The 24,360-nt window shown below is 40.9% G+C and overlaps 1 protein-coding gene across 5 annotated transcripts in view; it reads right to left on the minus strand.

Moving 5' to 3' along the window:
* The window catches only part of SETX (senataxin), a 78,216-nt gene extending 60,998 nt beyond the window's left edge, over positions 1-17,218 (minus strand). For 3 of the 5 annotated variants that reach the window (XM_029201594.1, XM_029201595.1, XM_029201591.1), the window contains exons 1-5: positions 17,082-17,218; positions 16,132-16,248; positions 4,029-4,212; positions 2,532-2,742; positions 452-561 (exon numbers count right to left, since the gene is read on the minus strand). In XM_029201594.1, the coding sequence (XP_029057427.1) occupies positions 452-561; positions 2,532-2,742; positions 4,029-4,205 (498 nt within the window). In that variant the 5' untranslated portion in view covers positions 4,206-4,212; positions 16,132-16,248; positions 17,082-17,218. Of the gene's footprint in view, positions 1-451; positions 562-2,531; positions 2,743-4,028; positions 4,213-16,131; positions 16,278-16,354; positions 16,487-17,081 lie in introns of those variants that run through there. The other 2 variants (XM_029201592.1, XM_029201593.1) reach the window with 2 other exon arrangements.
* Between the last annotated feature and the right edge of the window lie 7,142 nt (positions 17,219-24,360).

A 24,360-nucleotide genomic window follows, 5' to 3' on the forward strand; every position in this document is an offset into this window, starting at 1 on the left:
CTCTTCCTGTCGGGCACCTAGGAACTGAATTTCCTTGCCCTCCCCTCTACCCCATCACCTGTTAAAAATCTCATCTATTAGCAAAATAATTATTTCAAGTGTTTTAACTGGTATTTCCGTGCGCTTGGAGCGGGGCAGGCAAGCAAGAAAAGCAAGAGAGAACAGTCCTTCTTCATTAGTTCAGGTCAACACACTGCAGGTTCAGGTTATCCCCTCATTTGTCTTTTAAACTGAAGCATCACCTGTCAGAAGTGTTTCCCTACTCTCTTAACTCTCTTCTTTGAGCCCCCCCAGCACCCCCTCCTTAACTGCAGTAATGTTACAACAACAAGAGAATAATTTTGGCAAATATTTTAAACGAAGTACAACCAAAAACCTCTATTATAGTTATCTATACTATAGGTGCAAAAATAAAATATTCCTTCTTCCACTGCCTAACACTCACACTCACCATTTCATTGGGATGGACCAAAAACAAATAGATCCCTGGATGTTTGTCAAAAACCTGAAAGGAGCAGTTAGCTTGTTCCATCCGGCAAAGTGCTTCAACGCATAGTTCATCTAAATAGAAAAAACAAGGCAGTAAACATAAGACATAAATCTTATCAACTTATCAAGATTCCCTAAATTTGGCTCCTTTGGTTGCTCTGTAAGTGAATGAAAAGTTGTTCCCTTTTTTTTTTTTTTTAAACTGAGGCATAAAAATGCTGTAAATATAGGAATGATATTTAGCTGCTGAAAGACCGGTAGGTTGATCATAGTGTGTGCCTATGAATTGCTCTGACTTTCCTAGTACAAACATCTTTTTTCACACTGGGCATAATTATCTCCAGAGGGCATCTTCTTAGAAGTATGGCTATAGGTCCAATTCCATTAGCATTTTACATTTTGATCCATGAGGACTTTATCTTGTACCACAGTGATAAAATCAGCTTTGCCCCCCAAATGGCTATTTTGTCCTACTCTCAGTTACTGAGTAATCCATTTTCTCCACTGGTTTGAAATGCTATCATCACCAAAGAGTAAATTCCCCAAATATATTTGGTTTACTTCTGGACTCTCTACACTGTTCCATTAGTCTATCTGTACCAGCACTATCCTGATCCCTGTTGCTTTATGGAAATTTCTTCATCACTCTTTCAGAAGTATACTGAATAGACTCATACATTTACCACATCAGATGAATCAACTTTATTTTGTCAAGCTTCAAAGAATATTGTAGTGACAGTGGTTAGCTTTGGGAAGGAGGAACAATGACTGGAAAAGCAAGAGGAGAGCTCCTGGTGTGTTGATGATGTTTTGTTTCTTGACCTGGGTGCCAGCTACACAAGTGTGTTTAGTTTATGAAAAATCAAGCTTATATACTTTTCTGGATATGGTACTCTTTAATAAATGTTTGAAAAATGACTTGCTAGAATTTAAAAATCTAGTTATTTTGAATTTATTTAGAAAGAACCGATTTATCTAATAAATCTTTAGATATACTTTTCAATTTACTGAAAATACAGAGGATAGAGAAACAAGTCAAATAACATGACAAGGAAGAAATCAGAAAAGTCCAGCAAGCACATTATTCTTTAGGGCAACCACCTGGTCGCAGCAAGTCAAAGTTATGACAAAAAAGAAAAAAAATCTATCTATCTATATCTATACCTGTGCACACATATATAAGAGTAAACTATTCTGGATTAAAAGAGATGTAAGAAATATGGAACCAAATGCACAGTCCCTGATTGGACTCTAATTTAAATAAATCGTCCAAAAAACACATTTTGCAACTACCGGGAAAATCTGAATGTGGACTAGATATAGTAGTGGGTACCTTAAAGGTACTGTTATTTCATTAGATTTGATAGATCAGGAAAATGTCTTCAAGAGATTCATATTAAGAAATGCAAATATAAATGACCAAAATCTAGGCAGCCGTAATATGCTATGCCATAGTGATTACTGAAAATTACTACAGACCAGTGGTTCTCAACCTGGCAATTCTGTCCCTCACTGGCCCTGATCCCCAACTCCCAAGGGACGTTTGGCAATATCTGGAGACATTTTTGGTTGTCACATCTAGGGTAATGGGGAGAGCAAGTCACTACCAGCATCTAGCGGAGAGAGGCCAGGGATGCTGCTAAACATCCCACAATAAACAGCATGTCCCTCACCCACCAAGAATTATCCAGTCCAAAATGTCAACAGTGCCAAGTTTGAAAAACCCTGCTACAGACACATTCCAAGAATGAAAATTAATTGAATGGATAGATGAATATATATGTGATAAGGCAAATACAGCAAGACGTTAGCAACTGTAGAATCTATGTGGTGTGTTTATGGTATTCACTGTGTAATTCACTTTTCTAGGTTTGGAAACACTCAAAATAAAACGTTTGGAAAAAATAATAATAAGTATCCTAATTATATGTTTAAGAAACAGATTTTCAATATAAACCCAAATTCTTACAATTCTTTTTTTTCTTACAATTCTTAAAATTAAAAAAAAAATGATACAACTGTGAAACATCCAAGATACTCACTAACACGCTCATGTAAAAGCAAATAAGGATATTTCAGTATTTCAAGAAGAGGAACTCGAAGCTTATTTTCAAAGTCTTGGCCAGTAAAGTCAAACGGCTGTGCCTCTCCATTGTTGTCTACTATATATAACTCGTCATCGTCTCCAATTTCTGCCTTCATGGCCTTTTCAAAGTGATTTATGAGACGTGAGGTTTCTAATTCCCATAAAACCTACAGGAAAAGAAAAATGGGCAGTGTGCTTTATATCTTATTATCAACAAAATATACTAGATGTGATGATCCTTCTAGAAAGCCTTTTCCTAAGTATAAAAATTCAGAAGTTTAAAGAAGTACTAAACATCATATATTAGATTTAAAGAAAACAGTCACTAAACATAAAAGTGGCTTTTATGATACATGAACATGAGTACATAGAGCATGAGATGTTTAAAACATTGCTCTTGCAGAATTTTGCTATCAACAGCTCTGTCAACTACAATCTATTGAAAAGGAAATGAGAAGTTGGAGCTTCTTTACCAAGGCACAAGCTGGGCCTTCTCTGACTTCCCTTCTATGTTCCAGCCACAGGTAACTACCTTGAAACATCAGCTTTAGCATAAAGACATTGGTTAGCTTCATAGCTAGGAAACCTTGTAAACATAAAAGTTTTCCTCAAAAGGTTCATAACTAATCACCCCCCTCCTCTTTTCTATATTATTATACATATCTCTATGGTCTGTATTCCATTTTTCATCAGATAAATATAATAAACCAATATTCAAAGCCACATATTTAAAATTACATGTTTCACTTTCGTTATTGTGAATGAAAAAATGCTTGTCTTTATTGATTTATACCACTTACCCATTAAAAAATGAAGAGAGGGGAAAAAAAAGAACTATTAGCCAATAAAAAAATAACCCAAGCCATTCAGATACCTGGCTGTTAACAATGTCAAACACAATGACATTAAAACATGAACCCAAAAAAACCCCATACGTCACTTCATTTCATGAAACTGTTTCACATCAAAATGACTAAAAGTGGAGGATTATAAAATTCTGCTCTTCTGCTATAAAATTCTGAAAATTAGATTTCAATTCAATTCTATCAATCAATAAGCATTTAGGGCTTCCCTGGTGGCGCAGTGGTTGAGAGTCCGCCTGCCGATGCAGGGGACACGGGTTCGTGCCCCGGTCCGGGAAGATCCCACATGCTGTAGAGTGGCTGGGCCCGTGAGCCACGGCCGCTGAGCCTGCCACCCGGAGCCTGTGCTCCGCAACGGGAGAGGCCACAACAGTGAGAGGCCCGCGTACCGAAAAAAAAAAATAAAAATAAAAATAAGCATTTACTCAGCACCTACTATCTACCAGGCAATGAGTTAGATACTAGAAGTATATTAGCATTCACAGTTTAAATCACATTGTCAGTTCCCTGAATGCTTCCAACAGAGTTCAAATTTATTCTCTTCCTAGTTATCAAGCTCTGAAAAATACTGCCCAATTAATATAAAGTACCTTATGTAAGAATGGCAATTCATCCCTTGCTTTGTGGTATTCAGCCACACACTCTAAGCAGTAGCAGAGGTCTTCATCAGCTGTTCGAAATTCACTGGAGTGGGTCTCGGATGCATAGTGTTGCAGGAAGTCAATGGTGGAAATACCACCTGGTGTACACCAACAACATGTGCTCATTCTGTACCTGTATCCAGAAAAGAAGACATGGAAAGACTAAAGAAAAAAACCACACAACACTTCAGGCCTATTCCGGTGGAGAACGGGTACATTTCCTACTAATGATCATGTCTTCAACTTACAATGTGCCTCGACCACATCCAGAACATTCTGCTGGCCAGCTTATCAATCACTGGCTAAACTCAATCTGAGCCTACTCGTAAAAACTTTACCTGTGACACGTGAAAAATAATGGAAGCAGTTAGTAATAAACATCATAAGGCAATATACAGCTGTGTTATAAAGAAGGCTCAAAACTATACAGTACTGATGGGAAATTATATACAGAGACATAGAATTATCAATGTTTTCAAAGTACAGATTTCGGAGTGTTCTAAGAATGCACTGGAGTCAAGTGAAAAGCTCAGGAAACCTTTCACATTCCCTGAGGCCATGTTCCAGAAATCCCTGGAAACCTAAAAAATCCACAAATATTACTCCATACCAATAACAAAAACTCATAAAGAGAAGAATTTTCTCTTGGTTAGAAAGTATATATACACATGAATTTGCACATGTGTGTATGAACTGCTGCCCATAACTCATTGCTCATCAACGCAGTATAAACTGTAATGGTTGCAAATATAATAGCTACAAACCTAGTACTATTACTACTAAGTTTGAAACTTACAGTTTTTGACTGTCTCCAATTTGGGGTTTTATACTACCATCAGAGCCTCCACCATCCAAACTCAAGTAAAAAGGGTTAAATGAAATTACTTTCAGAGATTGTTTCAAGATGGCGGAGTAGAGGGCGTGCGCTCACTCCCTCTTGCGAGAGCACCAGAATCACAACTAACTGCTCAACAATCATCGACAGGAAGACACAAGAACTCACCAAAAAAGATACCCCACATCCAAAGACAAAGGAGAAGCTGCAGTGAGATGGTAGGAGGGGCGCAATCACAATAAAATCAAATCCCATAACTGCTGGGCGGGTGACTCACAAACTGGAGAAGACTTATACCACAAAGTCCACCCACTGGAGTGAAGGTTCTGAGCCCCATGTCAGGCTTCCCAACCTGGGGGTCCGACAACAGGAGGAAGAATTCCTAAAGAATCAGACTTTGAAGGCTAGCGGGATTTGACTGCAGGACTTCGGCAGGACAGGGGGGAACAGAGACTCCACTCTTGGAGGGCACACACAAAGTAGTGTGCACACCGGGACCCAGGGGAAGGTTCAGTGACCCCACAGGAGACTGAACCAGACCTACCTGCTAGTGTTGGAGGGTCTCCTGCAGAGGTGGGGGGTGGCTGTGGCTCACTGTGGGGATAAGGACACTGGCGGCAGAAGTTCTGGAAAGTACTCCTTGGCGGGAGCCCTCCCAGAGTCCACCATTAGCCCCACCAAAGAGCCACGTAGGCTCCAGTGCTGGGTTGCCTCAGGCCAAACAACCAACGGGAGGGAACCCAGCCCCACCCATCAGCAGATAAGCAGATTAAAGTTTTACTGAGCTCTGCCCACCACAGCAACACCCAGCTCTACCCACCACCAGTCCCTCCCATCAGGAAGCCTGTACAAGCCTCTTAGATAGCCTCAGCCACCAGAGGGCAGACAGCAGAAGCAAGAAGAACTACAATTCTGCACCCTGTGGAAGGAAAACCATATTCACAGAAAGACAGACAAAATGAAAAGGCAGATGACTATGTACAAGATGAAGGAACAAAATAAAACCCCAGAAAAACAACTAAATGAAGTGGAGATAGGCAACCTTCCAGAAAAAGAATTCAGAAAAATGACAGTGAAGATGATCCAGGACCTTGGAAAAAGAATGGAGGCAAAGATCAAGAAGATGCAAGAAATATTTAACAAAGACTTACAAGAATTAAAGAAAAAACACCTAGAAGAATTAAAGAACAAACAGAGATGAACAATACAATAACTGAAATGAAAAATACACTAGAAGGAATCAACAGCAGAGTAACTGAGTCAGAAGAACGGATAAGTGATCTGGAAGACAGAATGGTGGAATTCACTGCCACGGAACAGAATAAAGAAAAAAGAATGAAAAGAAATGATGACAGCCTAAGAGACCTCTGGGACAACATTAAACGCAACAACATTAGCATTATAGGGGTCCCAGAAGAAGAGAGAGAGAAAGGACCCAAGAAAATATCTGAAGAGATTATAGTCAAAAACTTCCCTAACATGGGAAAGGAAATAGCCATCCAAGTCCAGGAAGCGCAGAGAGTCCCAGGCAGGATAAACCCAAGGAGAAACACGCCAAGACACACAGTAATCAAACTGACAAAAGTTAGGGCTTCCCTGGTGGTGCGGTGGTTGCGAGCGCGCCTGCTGATGCAGGGGACACGGGTTCGTGCCCCGGTCTGGGAGGATCTCACATGCCGTGGAGCGGCTGGGCCCGTGAACCATGGCCGTTGAGCCTGCACATCTGGAGCCTGTGCTCCGCAGTGGGAGAGGCCACAACAGTGAGAGGCCCGCGTACCACAAAAAAAAAAAAAAAAAAAATTGACAAAAATTAAAGACAAAGGAACATTACTGAAAACAACAAGGGAAAAACGACAAATAACATACAAAGGAACTCCCATGAGGTTAACAGCTCATTTCTCAGTAGAAACTCTACAAGCCAGAAGGGAGTGGCACGATATATTTAAAGTGATGAAAGGGAAGAACCTACAACCAAGATTACTCTACCTGGCAAGGAGCTCATTCAGATTCAACGGAGAAATCAAAAGCTTTACATACAAGCAAAAGCTAAGAGAATTCAGCACCACCAAACCAGCTCTACAACAAATGCTAAAGAAACTTCTCTAAGTGGGAAACACAAAAGAAAACGACCTACAAAAACAAACACATGACAATTAAGAAAATGGTAACAGGAACATACATATCGACAATTACCTTGACCGTGAATGGATTAAATGCTCCAACCAAAAGCCACAGGCTTGCTGAATGGATACAAAAACAAGACCCATATATATGCTGTCTACAAGAGACCCACTTCAGACCTAGGAACACATACAGACTGAAAGTGAGGGGATGGAAAAAGATATTCCATGCAAACGGAGATCAAAAGAAAGCTGGAGTAGCAATACTCATATCAGATAAAATAGACTAAAATAAAGAATGTTACAAGAGACAAGGAAGGATGCTACATAATGATCAAGGGATCAATCCAAGAAGATATAACAATTGTAAATATATATGCACCCAAAATAGGAGCACCTCAATACATAAGGCAACGGCTAACAGCTATAAAAGAGGAAATCGACAGTAACACAATAATAGTGGGGGACTTTAACACCCCACTTACACCAGTGGACAGATCATCCAGACAGAAAATGAATAAGGAAACACAAGCTTTAAATGACAAAACAGACCAGATAGATTTAATTGATATTTATAGGACATTCCACCCAAAAACAACAGATTACACTTTCTTCTCAAGTGCACATGGAACATTCTCCAGGATAGATCACATCTTGGGTCACAAATCAAGCCTCGGTAAATTTAAGAAAACTGAAATCATATCAAGCATCTTTTCCGACCACAACGCTATGAGATTAGAAATCAATTACAGCGAAAAAAACATAAAAAACACAAAAGACATGGAGGCTAAACAATACGTTACTAAATAACCAAGAGATCACTGAAGAAATCAAAGAGAAAATCAAAAAATACCTAGAGACAAATGACAACGAAAACACGACAATCCAAAACCTACAGGAGGACGTCCCTGGTGGTGCAGTGGTTAAGTATCCGCCTCCCAATGCAGGCAACACGGGTTAGAGCCCTGGCCCGGGAAGATCCCACATGCCGCGGAGCAACTAAGCCCGTGCACCACTACTACTGAGCCTGTGCTCTACAGCCCACGAGCCACAACTACCGAGCCCACGTACCACAACTACTGAAGCCCATGTGCCTAGAGCCCATGCTCTGCAACAATCCACCGCAATGAGAAGCTTGCGCACCACAACAAAGAGCAGCCCCCGCTCGCCGCAACTAGAGAAAGCCCCCACGCAGCAACAAAGACCCAACCCAAAGACCCAATTTTTAATTTAAAAATTTTTAATTTTTAAAAAACCCAAAAACCTATGGGATGCAGCAAAAGCAATTCTAAGAGGGAAGTGTAGAGCAATACAGGCCTACCCCCAAGAAACAAGAAAAATCTCAAATAAACAATCTAACCTTACACCTAAAGGAACTGGAGAAAGAAAAACAAACAAAACCCAAAGTTAGTAGAGGGAACGAAATCATAATGATCAGAACAGAAATAAATGAAATAGAAACAAAGAAAACAATAGGAAAGATCAATAAAACTAAAAGCTGGTTCTTTGAGAAGATAAACAAAATTGATAAACCTTTAGCCAGGCTCATCAAGAAAAAGAGGGAGAAGACTCAAATCAATTAAAAATGAAAAAGGAGAAGTTACAACGGACACCACAGAAATACAAAGCATCCTAAGAGACTACTACAAGCAACTCTATGGCAATAAAATGGACAACCTGGAAAAAATGGACAAATTCTTAGAAAGGTATAACCTTCCAAGACTGAACCAGGAAGAAATAGAAAATATGAACAGACCAATCACAAGTAATGAAATTTAAAGTGTGATTAAAAATCTTCCAACAAACAGAAGTCCAGGACCAGATGGCTTCACAGGTGAATTCTATCAAACATTTAGAGAAGAGCTAACACCCATCCTTCTCAAAATCTTCCAGAAAATTGCAGAGGAAGGAACACTCCCAAACTCATTCTATGAGGCCACCATCACCCTGATACCAAAACCAGACAAAGATACTACAAAAAAAGAAAATTACAGACCAATAGCACTGATGAATATAGATGCAAAAATCCTCAACAAAACACTAGCAAACAGAATCCAACAACACATTAAAAGGATCATACACCATGATCAAGTGGGATTTATCCCAGGGATGCAAGGATTCTTCAATACATGCAAATCAATCAATGTGATACACCATATTAAAAAATGAAGAATAAAAACCATATGATCATCTCAACAGACGCAGAAAAAGCTTTTGACAAAATTCAACACCCATTTATGATAAAAACTCCAGAAAGTGGGCATAGAGCGAACCTACCTCAACATAATAAAGACCATATACACCAAACCCACAGCAAACATCATTCTCAAAGGTGAAAAACTGAAAGCATTTCCTCTAAGATCAGGAACAAGACAAGGATGTCCACTCTCACCACTATTATTCAACATAGTTTTGGAAGTCCTAGCCATGGCAATCAGAGAAGAAAAAGAAATAAAACGAATACAAATTGGAAAAGAAGAAGTAAAAGTGTCACTGTTTGCAGATGACATGATACTATACATAGAGAATCCTAAAGATGCCACCAGAAAACTACTAGAGCTAATCAATGAATTTGGTAAAGCTGCAGGATACAAAATTAAAGCACAGAAATCTCTTGCATTCCTATACACTAACAACAAAAGATCAGAAAGAGAAATTAAGGAAACAATCCCATTCACCACTGAAACAAAAAGAATAAAATACCGAGGAATAAACCTACCTAAGGAGGTAGAAGACCTGTACTCAGAAATCTATAAGACACTGATGAAAGAAATCAAAGATGACACAAACAGATGGAGAGATATACCATGTTCTTGGATTGGAAGAATCAATATTGTGAAAATGACTATACTACCCAAAGCAATCTACAGATTCAATGCAATCCCTATCAAATTACCACTGGCATTTTTTTTTACAGAACTAGAACAAAAAACCTTAAAATCTGTATGGAGACACAAAAGACCCCGAATAGCCAAAGCAGTCTTGAGGTAAAAAAACTGAGCTGGAGGAATCACACTCCCTGACTTCAGACTGTACTACAAAGCTACAGTAATCAAGACAATATGGTACTGGCACAAAAACAGAAATACAGATCAATGGAACAGAATAGAAAGCCCAGAGATAAACCCACGCACCTATGGTCAACTAATCTATGACAAAGAAGGCAAGCATACACAACGGAGAAAAGACAGTCTCTTCAATAAGTGGTGCTGGGAAAACTAGACAGCTACACGTAAAAGGATGAAATCAGAACACTCCCTAACACCATACACAAAAATAAACTCAAAATGGATTAGAGAGCCAAATGTAAGACCAGACACTATAAAACTCTTAGAGGAAAACATAAGAACACTCTTTGACATAAATCACAGCACGATCTTTTTTGATCCACCTCCTACAGTAATGGAAATAAAAACAAACAAATGAGACCTATTAAAAGCTTTTGCAAAGCAAAGGAAACTACAAGACGAAAAGACAACCCTCAGAATGGGAGAAAATATTTGCAAATGAATCAACAAAGGATTTATCTCCAAAATATATAAACAGCTCAAGCAGCTCAATATTAAAAAAACAAACAACCCAATCAAAAAATGGGCAGAAGACCTAAATAGACATTTCTCCAAAGAAGACATACAGCCGGCCAAGAAGCGCATGAAAAGCTGCTCGACATCATTAATTATTAGAGAAATGCAAATCAAAACTACAATGAGGTATCACCTCACACCAGTTAGAATGGGCATCAACAGAAAATCTACAAACAACAAATGCTGGAGAGGGTGTGGAGAAAAGGGAACCCTCTTGCACTGTTGGTGGGAATGTAAATTGATACAGCCACTATGGAGAACAGTACAGAGGTTCCTTAAAAAACTAAAAATAGAATTACCATATGACCCAGCAATCCCACTACTGGGCATACACCCAGAGAAAACCATAATTCAAAAAGACACATACACCCCAATGTTCACTGCAGCACTATTTACAATAGCCAGGTCATGGAAGCAACCTAAATGCCCATTGACAGACGAATGGATAAAGAAGATGTAGTACATATATACAATGGAATATTACTCAGCCATATAGAGGAACGAAATTGGGTCATTTGCAGAAACGTGGATGGATCTAGAGACTGTCATACAGAGTGAAGTAAGTCAGAAAGACAAATATCGTATATTAACGCATATATGTGGAACCTAGAAAAATGGTACAGATGGACCAGTTTGCAGGGCAGAGACAGAGACACAGATGTAGAGAACAAACGTACGGACAACGAGGGGGGAAAGTGGCGGGGGGTGGTGGTGGTGGTGGTGGTAGAATGAATTGGGAGATTGGGATTGACATATATACACTAATACGTATAAAATAGATAACTAATAATAACCTGCTGTATAAAAAATAAATAAAATTTTAAAAAAAGAAATTAATTTCCCAAATCCTAGCAGTCTCAAAGAGAGCAAAGTAGCAAGTTGGTACCAGGAAACGAGAGGAAATCCCAAGAATCAAATGTGTCAAAGGTTTGAAGGAAAATACACGAGTCAAGTTTATCAGAACTGCAGATGGCATGAAACAGAGGATTAGCAAAATAGGGTGGAAGCCAAAATCCAAAGAGATCTCCAATTCTAATGAGGTGTAATAAAAGCAAGCTAAGATGCCACTAAATGCATATAAAAGCAAATAGAAAGTTCACTGTCTGTAAGCAGTGTATTGTGGCTAAACAAAAAGCAAATGTTTTGCAATGAAATAAACAAGAGGCTGGAGCAGGAAAAATACAAGTGAGCCTGGAGCATCTTACAGGAACAGAAACAAAGTGCTCAAAATACAAAAGGATGGGGGCATGTCAAAGGGACATATTAGCCACCAACCTGAAAGCGCTCTCAGTGGCCAAAGCTGAAACAATCCGAGTAACAAAATAAGGTAATACTGGATTATAACCCACAGTATAAATATACATGAATCCATACTGATACAAATGAATGAATAAACAAATGTGGGGGAAGGAACAAACTTTCCTTATAGAAGAATCGCAAATAATATATACAGATACTCCCCATTCCAGGAAGTGGAGCTTAATCCCACCCTATCTTGAGTGAGGGCTGGACTTGGTGAAACACTTCTAAATAAGAAAGTATGCAAAGTGAAAATCACACTTACGGTGGAGACACCTGGCAAACACAACCTCAAACCAAGTGATCAAGGTTAACATCACCAGTGGTTAAGTCATGTTGGTAACCCCTGACACAATGTGATGAGACAGGAACTTCAACTCTGCAGTATGCTTCCCCAAACCCACAACCCCAGTCTATTCACGCGAAAAACATCAGACAAACTCAAGGTATTATCCAAACAGCTATTAGCCAGTCTTTGACAAAAAAGAAGAAAACCATACCCAAGGGAAATCGAACCAAGTGTTCTATCATATGGAAACATTTTATTGGGAATTGGGCCAGGAAATTGCCCAAGAAAACCGATCTTGAAAGCTTGACCCTCATTATCTAATGAATGTATATCAGCCTAATGGGAAAAAAGTTACAAACCCAACTGTAAACCCAATGAAGTTCATTTCCTAACTGGATGAACCTAATCCATGCATTCTCATCAGGAGTGACATCCTCCTCAAGGAAATGAAAACCGGTTAGTGGAACACATCCTACTCTTTTTACATATAAAGCACAGGTATACGTACATTACGTAAAGAAGCATACAATATATTGGTGGTATTAAAATTCATGGGAAATTCATAGGAAAAAAACGTCTTAAACGTTTCCTTTCAGAGAGGGAGAAGGGACAATAAAAGGTTAAGAAACATGACCCAAGTCATTGAATACTTGGGTACAGAAACTTGACAATGTTAAGTTTTTGAATGCATTATCACCCAAAAATTCAGAGTGCATAGTAAGCTCTGCTAATGGGAAACTGATCACATCTTGACAGTATTTATAATTTCTGTACAATCAAAAACATGTATTTGTCTTGTGAACTGATTTTTTAAATTCATTAAATATTAACTGTATACTTTCTTCATGCATCTGAAAAGAATTTAGGGCAGCTTTCAACATTAAAGTATAAAGAAAAAGACATTTTAGAAGGCAATTTAAAAAGGGAGAGAAATCAAAACTTATTTAGAAGAAATTTAATTTCACTTAAGTCCTAATTTAGGAGCTTCCTGAAAAGTAGAGCAGAAAGATAACATGAGTTACACAGTCCTCGTGTGAAAAATAAAAAAAGTAATATGCTAGTTCAGCTGGAGAGTCCTGCCCTTTCCTAACACTAATTCTAATTCAATTACATTTTTTAAGGGTGCTGCAAACTAGGGAATACGAAGTAACAGAATGGACACTACGTTTCTGCAGAATATAAATTTCATTCAAAGAACTTCTTATACTTGAAAAACCAGTAATATAATACCAGGAAGTTAAAAGTCTGCAGAAGCTGTGTTTTTCCAGTGATGTAATCTGATTCAGTAAGTTTCACCCTTCTAGAGGATGCAAGAACAGAAAATGAAATTTATGGGAGATTTCTCAAACATCAATTGTTTCAAGCTTGACTTGAGCAGGAAACAAGACTGCAGTCAATTGAAACTTTGAAAAAATTAAGGTACTGAAGTACAAATAAAATGTTGTATACTTTAAAATAATTATTAACAGCGAAGTTAGTTAGCAAAATAAACCTTCTAGTAAAAAAATTATGGAGTCTGCTCTTTATTTCACTCACTCAGAGAGCTAGCCTACTTCCACATTCCAGAAAGCAAAACTAAATTTTCTCAAAGTAGATAGGAGTTACTGCCATATAACAGATAAGTGCCATGGAATTTAGAAAACAGAGAGAACAGTGCTATAGCACATCAACAACAGAAACATGTTTCCATAGTTCCTCTCAAAAGGCCATAAATGGGTGTGGTTATATTCCTAAAACTAAAATCATCATTGGCCTGATAGCTAAGCCCAAAAAATCTGAACAGGGTATACTGAAATTTTTCTTTTAAGGGAAAACTACTGGTAGATGACTATGAATCCTGCAAATTTTTGCACAATTCAGTTCTTCTGGAGGACAGTTTTGTTAATTTCATCAGTGTTTTTACTGCTTGGAATCATTACTGAACCACAAATGGGGGAGTCCAGGGAATCCTCAAGCTGCATGACAGAAATAAGAGCGGCTCCTGTGCATTAGAGAGACAGTTTTTTTGCCAATAACATAGGATGCTTCACCAGAGGTATAACTGTAACTTTCTACTGACTTATCCAGGGGATATCATTTCTCAATAATAGCTGGCCAGAAACTTCAAATAACAATCACTTTCTTCTACCTTTCCTAGCTAAACTTTTTGAAAATTTATTTATTTATTTTAAACTTCTTCACAATTGCTTTTATTTATTTTTTTCCTTGGCCACGCTGAGCGGCTCAAGGGATCTTAGTTTAGATCCCCGACGAGGGATTGAACCCGGGCCACGGCTGTGAAAGCACCGAGTCCTAACCACTGGACCACCAGGGAACTCCCCTTGAAAAAATAATTTAGATTCACTTCTTTAGCTCCTTGGCACTCTGGCTTCTACCTTATAGTTTCACTGAATGTTTTCACAAAAGTCCCTAATAATCTCTTTAATACCAAATCCAAGAGGTTCTTTACTGGACTCCTCTAAAGCATATGAAACTGCTAACCATGTATTCCTCAGCTACGACGGCACACCATTCTTCTCTCACTTCCTCTACCCAACCCCCATAATGATCTGTTCCTTTTCCCCCGGCTTCATATCAACATTTCCAAAGGTCTGTCCTCAGGACTCTATCCCTTCATTCAATGTCCTCTTTGTGGGTGACAATTCAACCTATTTCTTCAACTACTATTTATAATGAAGCTTCTCAAAGACTGAGAATGTAGGTGAAACTCAGTGCAATGTTTAATTGTGTTTCAGCTACTCAATAAATGATAGCCTAGCCCAGAATGCCACAAAGATATACAGCTGCCCTTCAGTATGTGCAGGGGATTGGTTCCAAGAGTCCCCCCCACGCATACCAAAATCTGCAGGTGCTCAAGTCCCTTCCATGAAATAGTGCAGTACAGGGAACACAGTTGGCCCTCTATATCCACAGATGGGAAACCCAAAGATATGGAAGGCTGACCGTCCTCAATATCCAACTGTATAGTGAATCTATACTCACTTGACAGTTGCCTCAAAGTAAACAGGACCAGAACAGAACAAAGTCCCTTCCGTAAATGTGTTATCTGTCCTGTATTCTCTATATCCATGGTATTACCATGACTTCACTTTTCAAACCAGTAACCTGTGAATTCTCCTATACTCTCCTCCCTTAGCCCCCATCTCTACAAGTTCTATAGAGTCTACCACCTTGATTACATCTGTACTTTACTCTCAGTGAAGACTGCCATTTCCTTACTTCAATACATTTTCATTATTTGTCTGGATTACAAAAGAAACCTCAATGATCTGCCTCTTGTTTGATCCACTATCAATTCTTCCTCCAAAATGCTGCCAAAGGCCAAACCAAAACCAGACTCTAAAAGCACAAATGACTCCTCTACCTTTGACCGATAAAATTAAAATTTTTGACCTCACCACACAAGGCTCTCTATGACCTGGCTTCAGCATCATCTCTTGCCATTCCCCCTCACTTGCTCTTCCTAAAATGCTTCCTGGTGTTTGGCATTACCTGCCTTTATGGAAGCTCTTCCATCTATCTGCCTTGAACACCTACCCTTCATACCTTTGCCTGGTTCTTAAACCTGAATGCGCATCAGACTCACCAAAGGAACTTGGGGAAAAAAGAAAAAGCAAAGCAGATGGTGAGATACCACTGATAAAATTCAGATTCGTTCTAAAAAACACTCCACCAGTAAGTCTGATAAAAAGCCAGATTTGGGGGACTTCCCTGGTGGTCCAGGGGGTAAGACTCCGCACTCCCAATGCAGGGGGCCGGGGTTTGATCCCTGGTCGGGGAACTAGATCCCACATGCATGCCGCAACTAAGAGTTCGCATGCCACAACTAAGGAGCCTGCCTGCCGCAACTAAGACCCAATGCAACCAAATAAATAATTAAAATATTTAAAAATTTTAAATTAAAAAAACAACAACAAATAATTACCTGGGGTAATGGCCTACAGAGAAGTGATCCTCTCAGTCGAGATTCCTGGGTTTATTTGAGAATGGGTGAGGATCTGCATTCATATATACCTAGACTCTGGCCCCCAAAAGAACATTTCTGAAAAAGCAAAGGAAAACAAAACAAAACTGAGGAAGTGGTTTTTAGACTCGCTCTCTCACCTGGGTTTCACATCAATCCTTATCAAGTAGAACCAAATATTTACCATTTGATGACAGAGCTCAAGCTCCCAGAGGTGAGACAACGTGCCTGTGGGTCTACAAGGAACGAAGAAACAGTGCAACTGCCATTCTGACTCCACAGGGGAAGTGGCTCCACGGGAGACCTCGTCCCTATGCTGGGGACAGCGAGGCACTTTGTCAGAAAGTCCCCCAATTAGCAGGTGAGTTCAGCCCTAGGATCGTCAGTAGCTAACATCTCTGCCGCTTTAACTGACCAGCCGTGGGTTCTTCTTCCTTCGAGCCTCGTGCCCGGTTCTTTCTGGGCCACACGGGTCTAGGCACATCATCGCTCCCGGAAGGTGGGGAGGACGGCAAAGGCCCCTCTGGCTGGCTGTCAGCTCTCCATCGCCTTCAGGTGGGGCAGGGAGGGCTCAGGTGGCCACTCGGGAGGGGCACACTCTCCAAAGGCACGAACCCCAGCAGGAGGAAGCAGGGGGCGCCCAGCGGACAGAGACTTTCTGTAGCGAGACACCCCACTCACTCCCACCGAAACTACGCAGCGCCCAGACTCGGAAGAGCTCACACGGGACGGCAGTGCAGACGACGCGAAGGGAGAGAACCAGAGGGCGGTCCACCGGACGCCGCGGGGACGCTCCCGCCTCAGGCGCCGCAACTCTCCTGAGGGACGCGGCCGCGCTCGCGCCGCCCCTCCCCCACCCGCCCAGGCCTCACGCGCTGCGACGGTTACGCCGCGCGCGCTCCCACGCTCACCGGGACTGCAGCCACGAGTCCGCCGCTCTCCTCAACCGTCTCGGCCTCCTCCCGGCCGCTAACCCCCCTCCGCCTCCATGCCTCGACTCAACAGTCGTCTGAGAACGGAAGTGCGGACGCGCGCTACGGCGCCTCAGTCCGCAACCGACCACCCAACCCGAGGAAGCCCCGAGCACAGGCCCCGCCCCCTGCGCGGCGTCGGCCGTCGGAAGGCCCCGCCCCGGCCGCCGCTTTCTTGTTTTGGTGCCCCGAGGGGCGGGGCGTGGGAAGAGACACGCCCGGGCTCCGCCGGGAGGCCGGGAAGCCCGGCGTGGCGTCACTTCCGGGCTCCCGGGGCCGGCCAATCAGGAGCGTCCGTGAGGGGCGGGGGGGCGTGGGGAAAGCTTGAGGCCGAGGTTTCACCGCGGCCTTGCCCCGGATTTCTCCGGGTAGTGGCCGCTTCCCGAGGCGTCCACCCCGGGCGACCTGGACGCCTACCCTGCTGTCTTTTCCGTCCAGTCCTTTTTCTTCTCTTTTCGACGCCTCAGGAGTTTCAGCAGGGGTGTTACGGGTTGCGAAGGAATTTTTTTTCTCTTTAGATTTCCTTTAAAGACCTAAAATATAATATGTAATCAACACGTACTTTGGGGGAAATACATACTTTGTATCATAGAAAAGGGATACATTAAGTATAGGAAAAAGAAAAAACAGTACAGAATATAACAGTAAAACCCCCTGGGAAGCCTACCCATTTTTTTTTTTTAACGCTTACTACTGACTTCGACGACGAGGTGTCACCACTAGCTTATACTCTAATAGGGGAGACAGAAAAACGAAATAATTACTAGTTCTGATCAAGGCTCTAAAGGAAAGCAGAGGCTGAGATAGGCCCGATCCAGACAGGTCAGCCAGCGACGATCTTACCGAACAGAACCCTAACGGAAGAAAGAGAAGGGGCGAGCCAGGGAAGAAGGGGACAGGGTCCTGGTGAAGAACATTCCAGAAAGGGGGCGTGGCTTATCGGAAAGCCCCGATGCCCGTTATGGAAATTTAACAATCCCGAGCGCGAGGCGAAGACCGTTATTCTCGTTTCTAGATTTTTCCCTGCCTGGTGGACTGTGTTGGCCAAATTCAAATACAGTGTTTAAATAAAGTTGCAAAACTGTGTGGAACTATATTGCACTATAAATTGTGTAGGTATCCTTTTTTTTTTTTTTTTTTTTTTGTGGTACGCGGGCCTCTCACTGTTGTGGCCCCTCCCATTGCGGAGCACAGGCTCCGGACGCACAGGCTCAGCGACCATGGCTCACGGGCCCAGCCACTCCACGGCATGTGGGATCTTCCCGGACCGGGGCACGAACCCGTGTCCCCTGCATCAGCAGGTGGACTCTCAACCACTGCGCCACCAGGGAAGCCCTGTGTAGGTATCCTTTTCAAAATAATATTAATGCTTTTGAAAACTAGGGATCTGGCTGGCTCTTAAAAAAAAACAAACACTTTTTTTGAAGAGAAGATGGGAAAAAAATCACTGGAATCTCTGTTTTCCTGAGATAACCATTTTAATGTGTATCCTTGAAGAATGTATTACATACGTTTTTATTAAAGTAGCCATGAAAGGATATTTATAAAACGCTAATCTACTCACCACGGTGTAAGAAACGGAATATTACCGTGAATCCTAAACAGAGGGGCTCCTCCATTTTACAGGGTAGCTTGGGCTAGGGACACACAGAAATGTTTTAACTTCTTATAAAATCAGAAAACAAGTGGAATATTAGGTTGAAGAAAATCTTTTAATATTTACCATTTATTTGTCTTTATACCAATACAGTCATAAAATATAAATGTTGATATTTTTAAGGAGGATAGTGCCCCTGAAGGCAAAAAGTGCCTAGGGCCACTGAAGTCATAATTTCATCCTGCTTCTGAGCCCGCTGTGGCTCTTTCCTTATAATATTACCACGTTTATTACCTTATAATATTACCACGTATTACAAATGGTAATAGTCTTTAATCTGTAAATATATGAAGCTTAGCGTGTTTTTGAACTTTATCAAATTAGACTGAATGCGTTTTTCCGTGAATTGCTTTTTACACTCAGAGATTCATCGATCCAAGGTATGCTCAGGAGTTGTAGAGCCCAAAGTTTACACAACCTGAGGGGTGTCTTTAATATTTATTTGAAATGAATAGCACAAATTACAAATCTTTAAAACGGACAAACCCCACAAATATTAAAAATTCAGAAAAAAATATTTAAGCTGCAAACACAACTCTATAAAAGTTATATATTTGGGCTTCATACACTTCTATCTCAGCAATGAGGTTGAAAATCATTTTCTATACAGGGAACACAAACGTAATTCAGTCTTTTTTCTAGTAAGGTTGATGAAATTTTATTGCGTTTATGAAAGTTTCAAATTAATATTTCATTTTATAATATGCAAATTTTAGGATTGTCAAGTTTAAAAAAATTTGTATCAAGCCTTTTTTGACAGATAAGCTGTAAGAATTCAGAACACATAAAGTTTCTGGTGTAATGACTGAACCTAAATACTTGGAATTGATAACACACTACTAGGTTGTCACAGATTTTTCTCATTTTTAGATACAGATTGTGAGTTTTAGATGTCAGTATGTCAAAATTTCAGTACTTTTTCCAGTTTGATCATTTGACTCATTACTCATCATTATTTGGATTACCAACAATCCAAGAACATGTTACACATTATTTCTATTTGAAATGGATCTGTTCTTAATGAATTACTAAAATATTTGTTATAATTTCTATTGATTTCATCATCATTAACCTTCACTGTAGCCTCTTATTCCATGATTTTGTCAACTTTATATAATTTATATACAATTATACACAATAAGTACACATTTTAGGTGTATAGTTGAGGGATTTTAACAACTCCGTAATTTCATGTAACCATCTCTAATCATGAAATAAAACATTTTCTTCCTGCCAGAAAAGTGCCCTTGGGACACTTGGCAGAAAATCTTCTCCCCATTCACCCAATGGAAACATTGATTTGACTTCTATCAACATATCTATCATCACAGATTCATTTAGACTATTCTAGAACTCTATCAATGGAATTATACACTATGTATTCTTTGGACCATCTGCTTTTGTTCAACATGAAGTGTATGAGGTTCACACATGTTACTGTATGTATCTCAGCAATTCATTTTTATTGCAGAGAAGGGTATCATTCAATGAATACACCACAATTTGGTTTTTTTCTTTTAGTCATCTACTGATGAATATTGGGTGGTTTCAGGTTTTCCACTGTTGATAGATAAAGCTGCTATGAACATTATTGTACAAGTCTTTTAATGGTCATACGTTTTCAGTTAACATGGACAAATATGCAGGAGTGGAATTGCTGGATTACAGGGTAGGTGTGTCTTTAACATTACAAGAATTTACAATCCATTTCCCAAAGTGATTCTACCATCTTAAATTACCATAAGCAAAAGTAGAAGACTTCCATTTGCTCCACAACCTTGTCAATACTATCCCTATTGTAAGTCTTTTAAATTTCAGTCATCCCAATGGGTTAAAACTGTGCCTCATTTGTATTTCCCTAATAACTAATGATGTAGAACATCTTTTCATGTGCAGATTGAGAATTAGTGTATCTTCTTTGTGAATTGACTGAGCTTTCAGGCAGAGCACAGAGGATTTTTAGGGCAGTGAAAGTACTCTGATATTAAAGGACTGATAAATGTCATTATATAAAAAAAAATATATATAAAAAAAAAAAAAAAAAAAATGTCATTATACATTTGTCCAAACTCATAGAATGTACACATCAAAGAGTGAACCCTAATGAAAACTATGGACTCTGGGTGATAATGACGTGTCACCGTAGGTTCATCAGTTGTAACAAATGTACTACACTGGTAGGGAATGTTGATAATGGGGGATGCTATGCATAGGGGGGGGGGGAAGCAGTGGGTATTTCAGAAATCTCTGTACATTCCTCTGAATTTTGCTGTGAACCTAAAACTACTCTGACAAACTAAAGTCCTTTTTAACCTTATGGTCAAACGGCTCAGACATCTGAATGGAGATGGCAGGTAGACAGATTAATATTTTAGCCTGGAGTTTGGGGGAGAATCTGACCTATAACTACACATTTGGGAGCCATCAGCACATAGACGTTATTTCGAGGCATCGGGAGAACGTGAAGAGCCCAAAAAGTCTCGAGGAACATGAGCATTTAGAAGTTGGGGGCAGTGGGGGGAGTGTAGCAGAAAGTGGTAATTGATTCTACATGTACAGAATCAAAGATAGCTAATACCATGGCTTGTTTGTATGGTGATAACAATGCAGAATAGGTGAGACTGACAATTTAGAAGGATCAGCAAAGGACCAAAATCTCTGAGATAATGTGAAGGGACAGACTGCACGGCTCAGGTGTAGGGACTCAGCTTGTAGTAGGATGGATGAATATAGATGGAGGTAGGATTGACTGGTTGGTACAGGGAAGAGGGATTTGATGGAGGATGGCTTCAATTTTCTCAGTGAATCATGAAAAGGGCAGAAGAGGGGTGTGGGATGGTTGAATGTAGGACACAGCCGATGTGGGTAAAAGAACAGCAAGCCTATTAGAGGGTTGCTGGCACTACTGAGCCCACGTGCCACAGCTACTGAAGCCTGTGCGCCTAGAGCCCGTGCTCCGCAACAAGAGAAGCCACGACAATGAGAAGCCCGCGCACCGCATCGAACAGTAACCCCGCTCACGGCAACTAGAGAAAGCCCACGTGCAGCAATGAAGACCCAACACAGCCAACAATAAATAAATAAATTTATAGAGGGTTGCTGGCCACACTGTCTTTTTGAGGTTTACGGTCATTAAACCAGCTCAGCTGTGTGATTTTCTTCTAGGAATATTCAGCTCTTCAGGTGCAGACAGGAGGCAGATGGAAGGGCTCATCCAGGTCTGGGGTCTTGAGCAGGGAAGTACCAGGGGGAGAGAATGAAGAGCCGAGGGTGTTCAGAAGGGAGGGATTGTAAGGATGGACACTTGGGTAGGCTAGGAGTGGGTTGATGGATCGATGGATTATTTGATGAGGTCGAAGAATTAGAACTATGGCGTGTTATTTCAGGAGATGGACTGGGAAAGGTGTTCAGAAAGTGCTAGATTGTGTAGCCTCCAAGAAAACAGGCACCAAGTCTGTATTGTTCCCTCTTGCATCTTTAGCTCCTAACAGTACCTGGCTCACTGCATGTGGTCAATGATGCTTGTTGAACTAAAAGTAGTGTTCTGAGGAGAACAGATGCCATGGTCTGATTACACACTCATTTTTTACCTCCTGTGCACTGCAGTTCTGGACCTCTTTGTTGGACAATGAAGTCTCCAAATTAAGAAGAACAGCTGAAAGGCATGCTTACTGAAGAGTGCTCAATGGCCAAGGACTGGGCCAAGGACTCACATCATGCAGTCAAGACTGTTTAAAAGCAATTTTATTTGTTCCTCGGTCTTGTTTCTTGTTAGATGGGTCACCTTCTTCTCTTTACCTTTGTTCACTTTCTGAGTCTACTCCTCTTCCACTCCCTGCCAAGTACACGTTTCCTCTTCTGCCTTTTTCTTGCTGTAAATGGGGTTGTCCATTTCATGGCTCCAACTCTCACCCTCAGGGAGCTAACAAACCAACCCATCTCCCTAGTGTGGTTTTTTCTTGTCTGTTCTCTCCATGCAGTAGACTGGGGTCTCCTCAAATGGGCCCTGTTGATACTTCAAAGTCTACACATTCAAACCAAACTCATGGTTTTCCCTTTTCTCTTCTCTTGGACCTGTATTTGACAAATACAGTCTACCCTTCCCTTCTTTTTCTTCCAAATTCCTGGATCCTTATATGTCAAAAGGGTGTTTGGCAAAAGTAAGATTTTTGGGGGTGGGGTGGGGGAAGGGCATGGAGCTAGGGGTGAGAAAAAGTTAAAAAATTAAACTTTTACCAAGTACACAAGTTTATTGGGTAAAATTCACAGCACAGGTAATTACCCACAGTCCTGCACATGTGTGGGTCGCTTCCTCAGGGTCCATTCCCCTCTTCTGCTAATGGAACCATGATTTTCCACAGGGGTATTTACCCTTTCAGCCATTTAAGGCAGGTTGAGCTAAATCCCAGCTCCAGACGTGAGCCCAGACGGGTTGAAGACCATCCTATTTTTGTGACTACAGTGATGGCTCAGAGTTGGGCACAAGCTCTAATTTGGACACTGGAAACAAAACCCAGGACTTAAGCAAGAGCTATTTTTCTCTGAATGGCATCCTCTATTTAAGTAATAATAAGAAGGATGCTATAACATGGGGCTCTATGAAGGCACCCCTCAGGACCAAGGGGCCCCCTTGTGTGGATTGAAGATAAAGTGGACTCTGGAGAAGGGAGAGCTGAGAATCAGCAAGAAAACACATTTTGGGGACTCTGAGTAGCCGGATCCATCCTCTCCCTCTGGATTTTCAGTCTGAGAGTCCCCAGATGCCTTTGATCTATCTGAGTCTGATTTTCTGGCACTTGCAAGTCAAGACTTCTAACCTATAAACTTACAATCCCACTCCCCAGAGAGAACCACTGTCAACACTTTGGGTTTAATTCCTCCCTTACACTGTAATGCATCTCTATTTACACAATTTTTTTTTTTCTTTTTTGGCCGCACCACGCAGCATGTGGGATCTTAGTTCCCCCAACAGGGATCGAACCTGTGCCCCCTGAATTGGAAGCAAGGAGTCTTAACCACTGGACCACCAGGAAGTCCCTATTTTTTTTTTTTTTACTGTTACAAAATTAAGAAGATAATATGTACACTTCTGAATGAAAAACAGTATGTATTTTAGTTGATTATATTGTTTACCTTGTATGTTAACCAAATCTATCATTATCATTAAAAAAATTTTTTTTAATTTATCTATCTATTTATTTATGGCTGTGTTGGGTCTTCGTTGCCATGCATGGGCTTTCTCTAGTTGCTGCGAGCAGGGGCTACTCTTCGTTGTGGTACACGGGCTTCTCACTGCAGTGGCTTCTCTTGTTGTGGAGCACGGGCTCTAGGCGCGTGGGCTTCGGTAGTTGTGGCACACAGGCTCAGTAGTTGTGGCCTGCGGGCTCTAGAGCACAGGCTCAGTAGTTGTGGTGCACGGGCTTAGTTGCTCTGCGGCATGTGGGATCTTCCCAGACCGGGGATCGAACTCGTGTCCCCTGCACCGGCAGGCGGATTCTTAACCACTGCATCACCCGGGAAGTCCCTCACTATCATTTTTAATTACTGCCTAATATTCCATTC

Source organism: Monodon monoceros, unplaced genomic scaffold (genome assembly GCF_005190385.1).
Source record: "Monodon monoceros isolate NGI ecotype Baffin Bay Population unplaced genomic scaffold, NGI_Narwhal_1 Super_Scaffold_5, whole genome shotgun sequence".
In the NCBI taxonomy this organism is placed as follows: Eukaryota; Metazoa; Chordata; class Mammalia; order Artiodactyla; family Monodontidae; genus Monodon; species Monodon monoceros.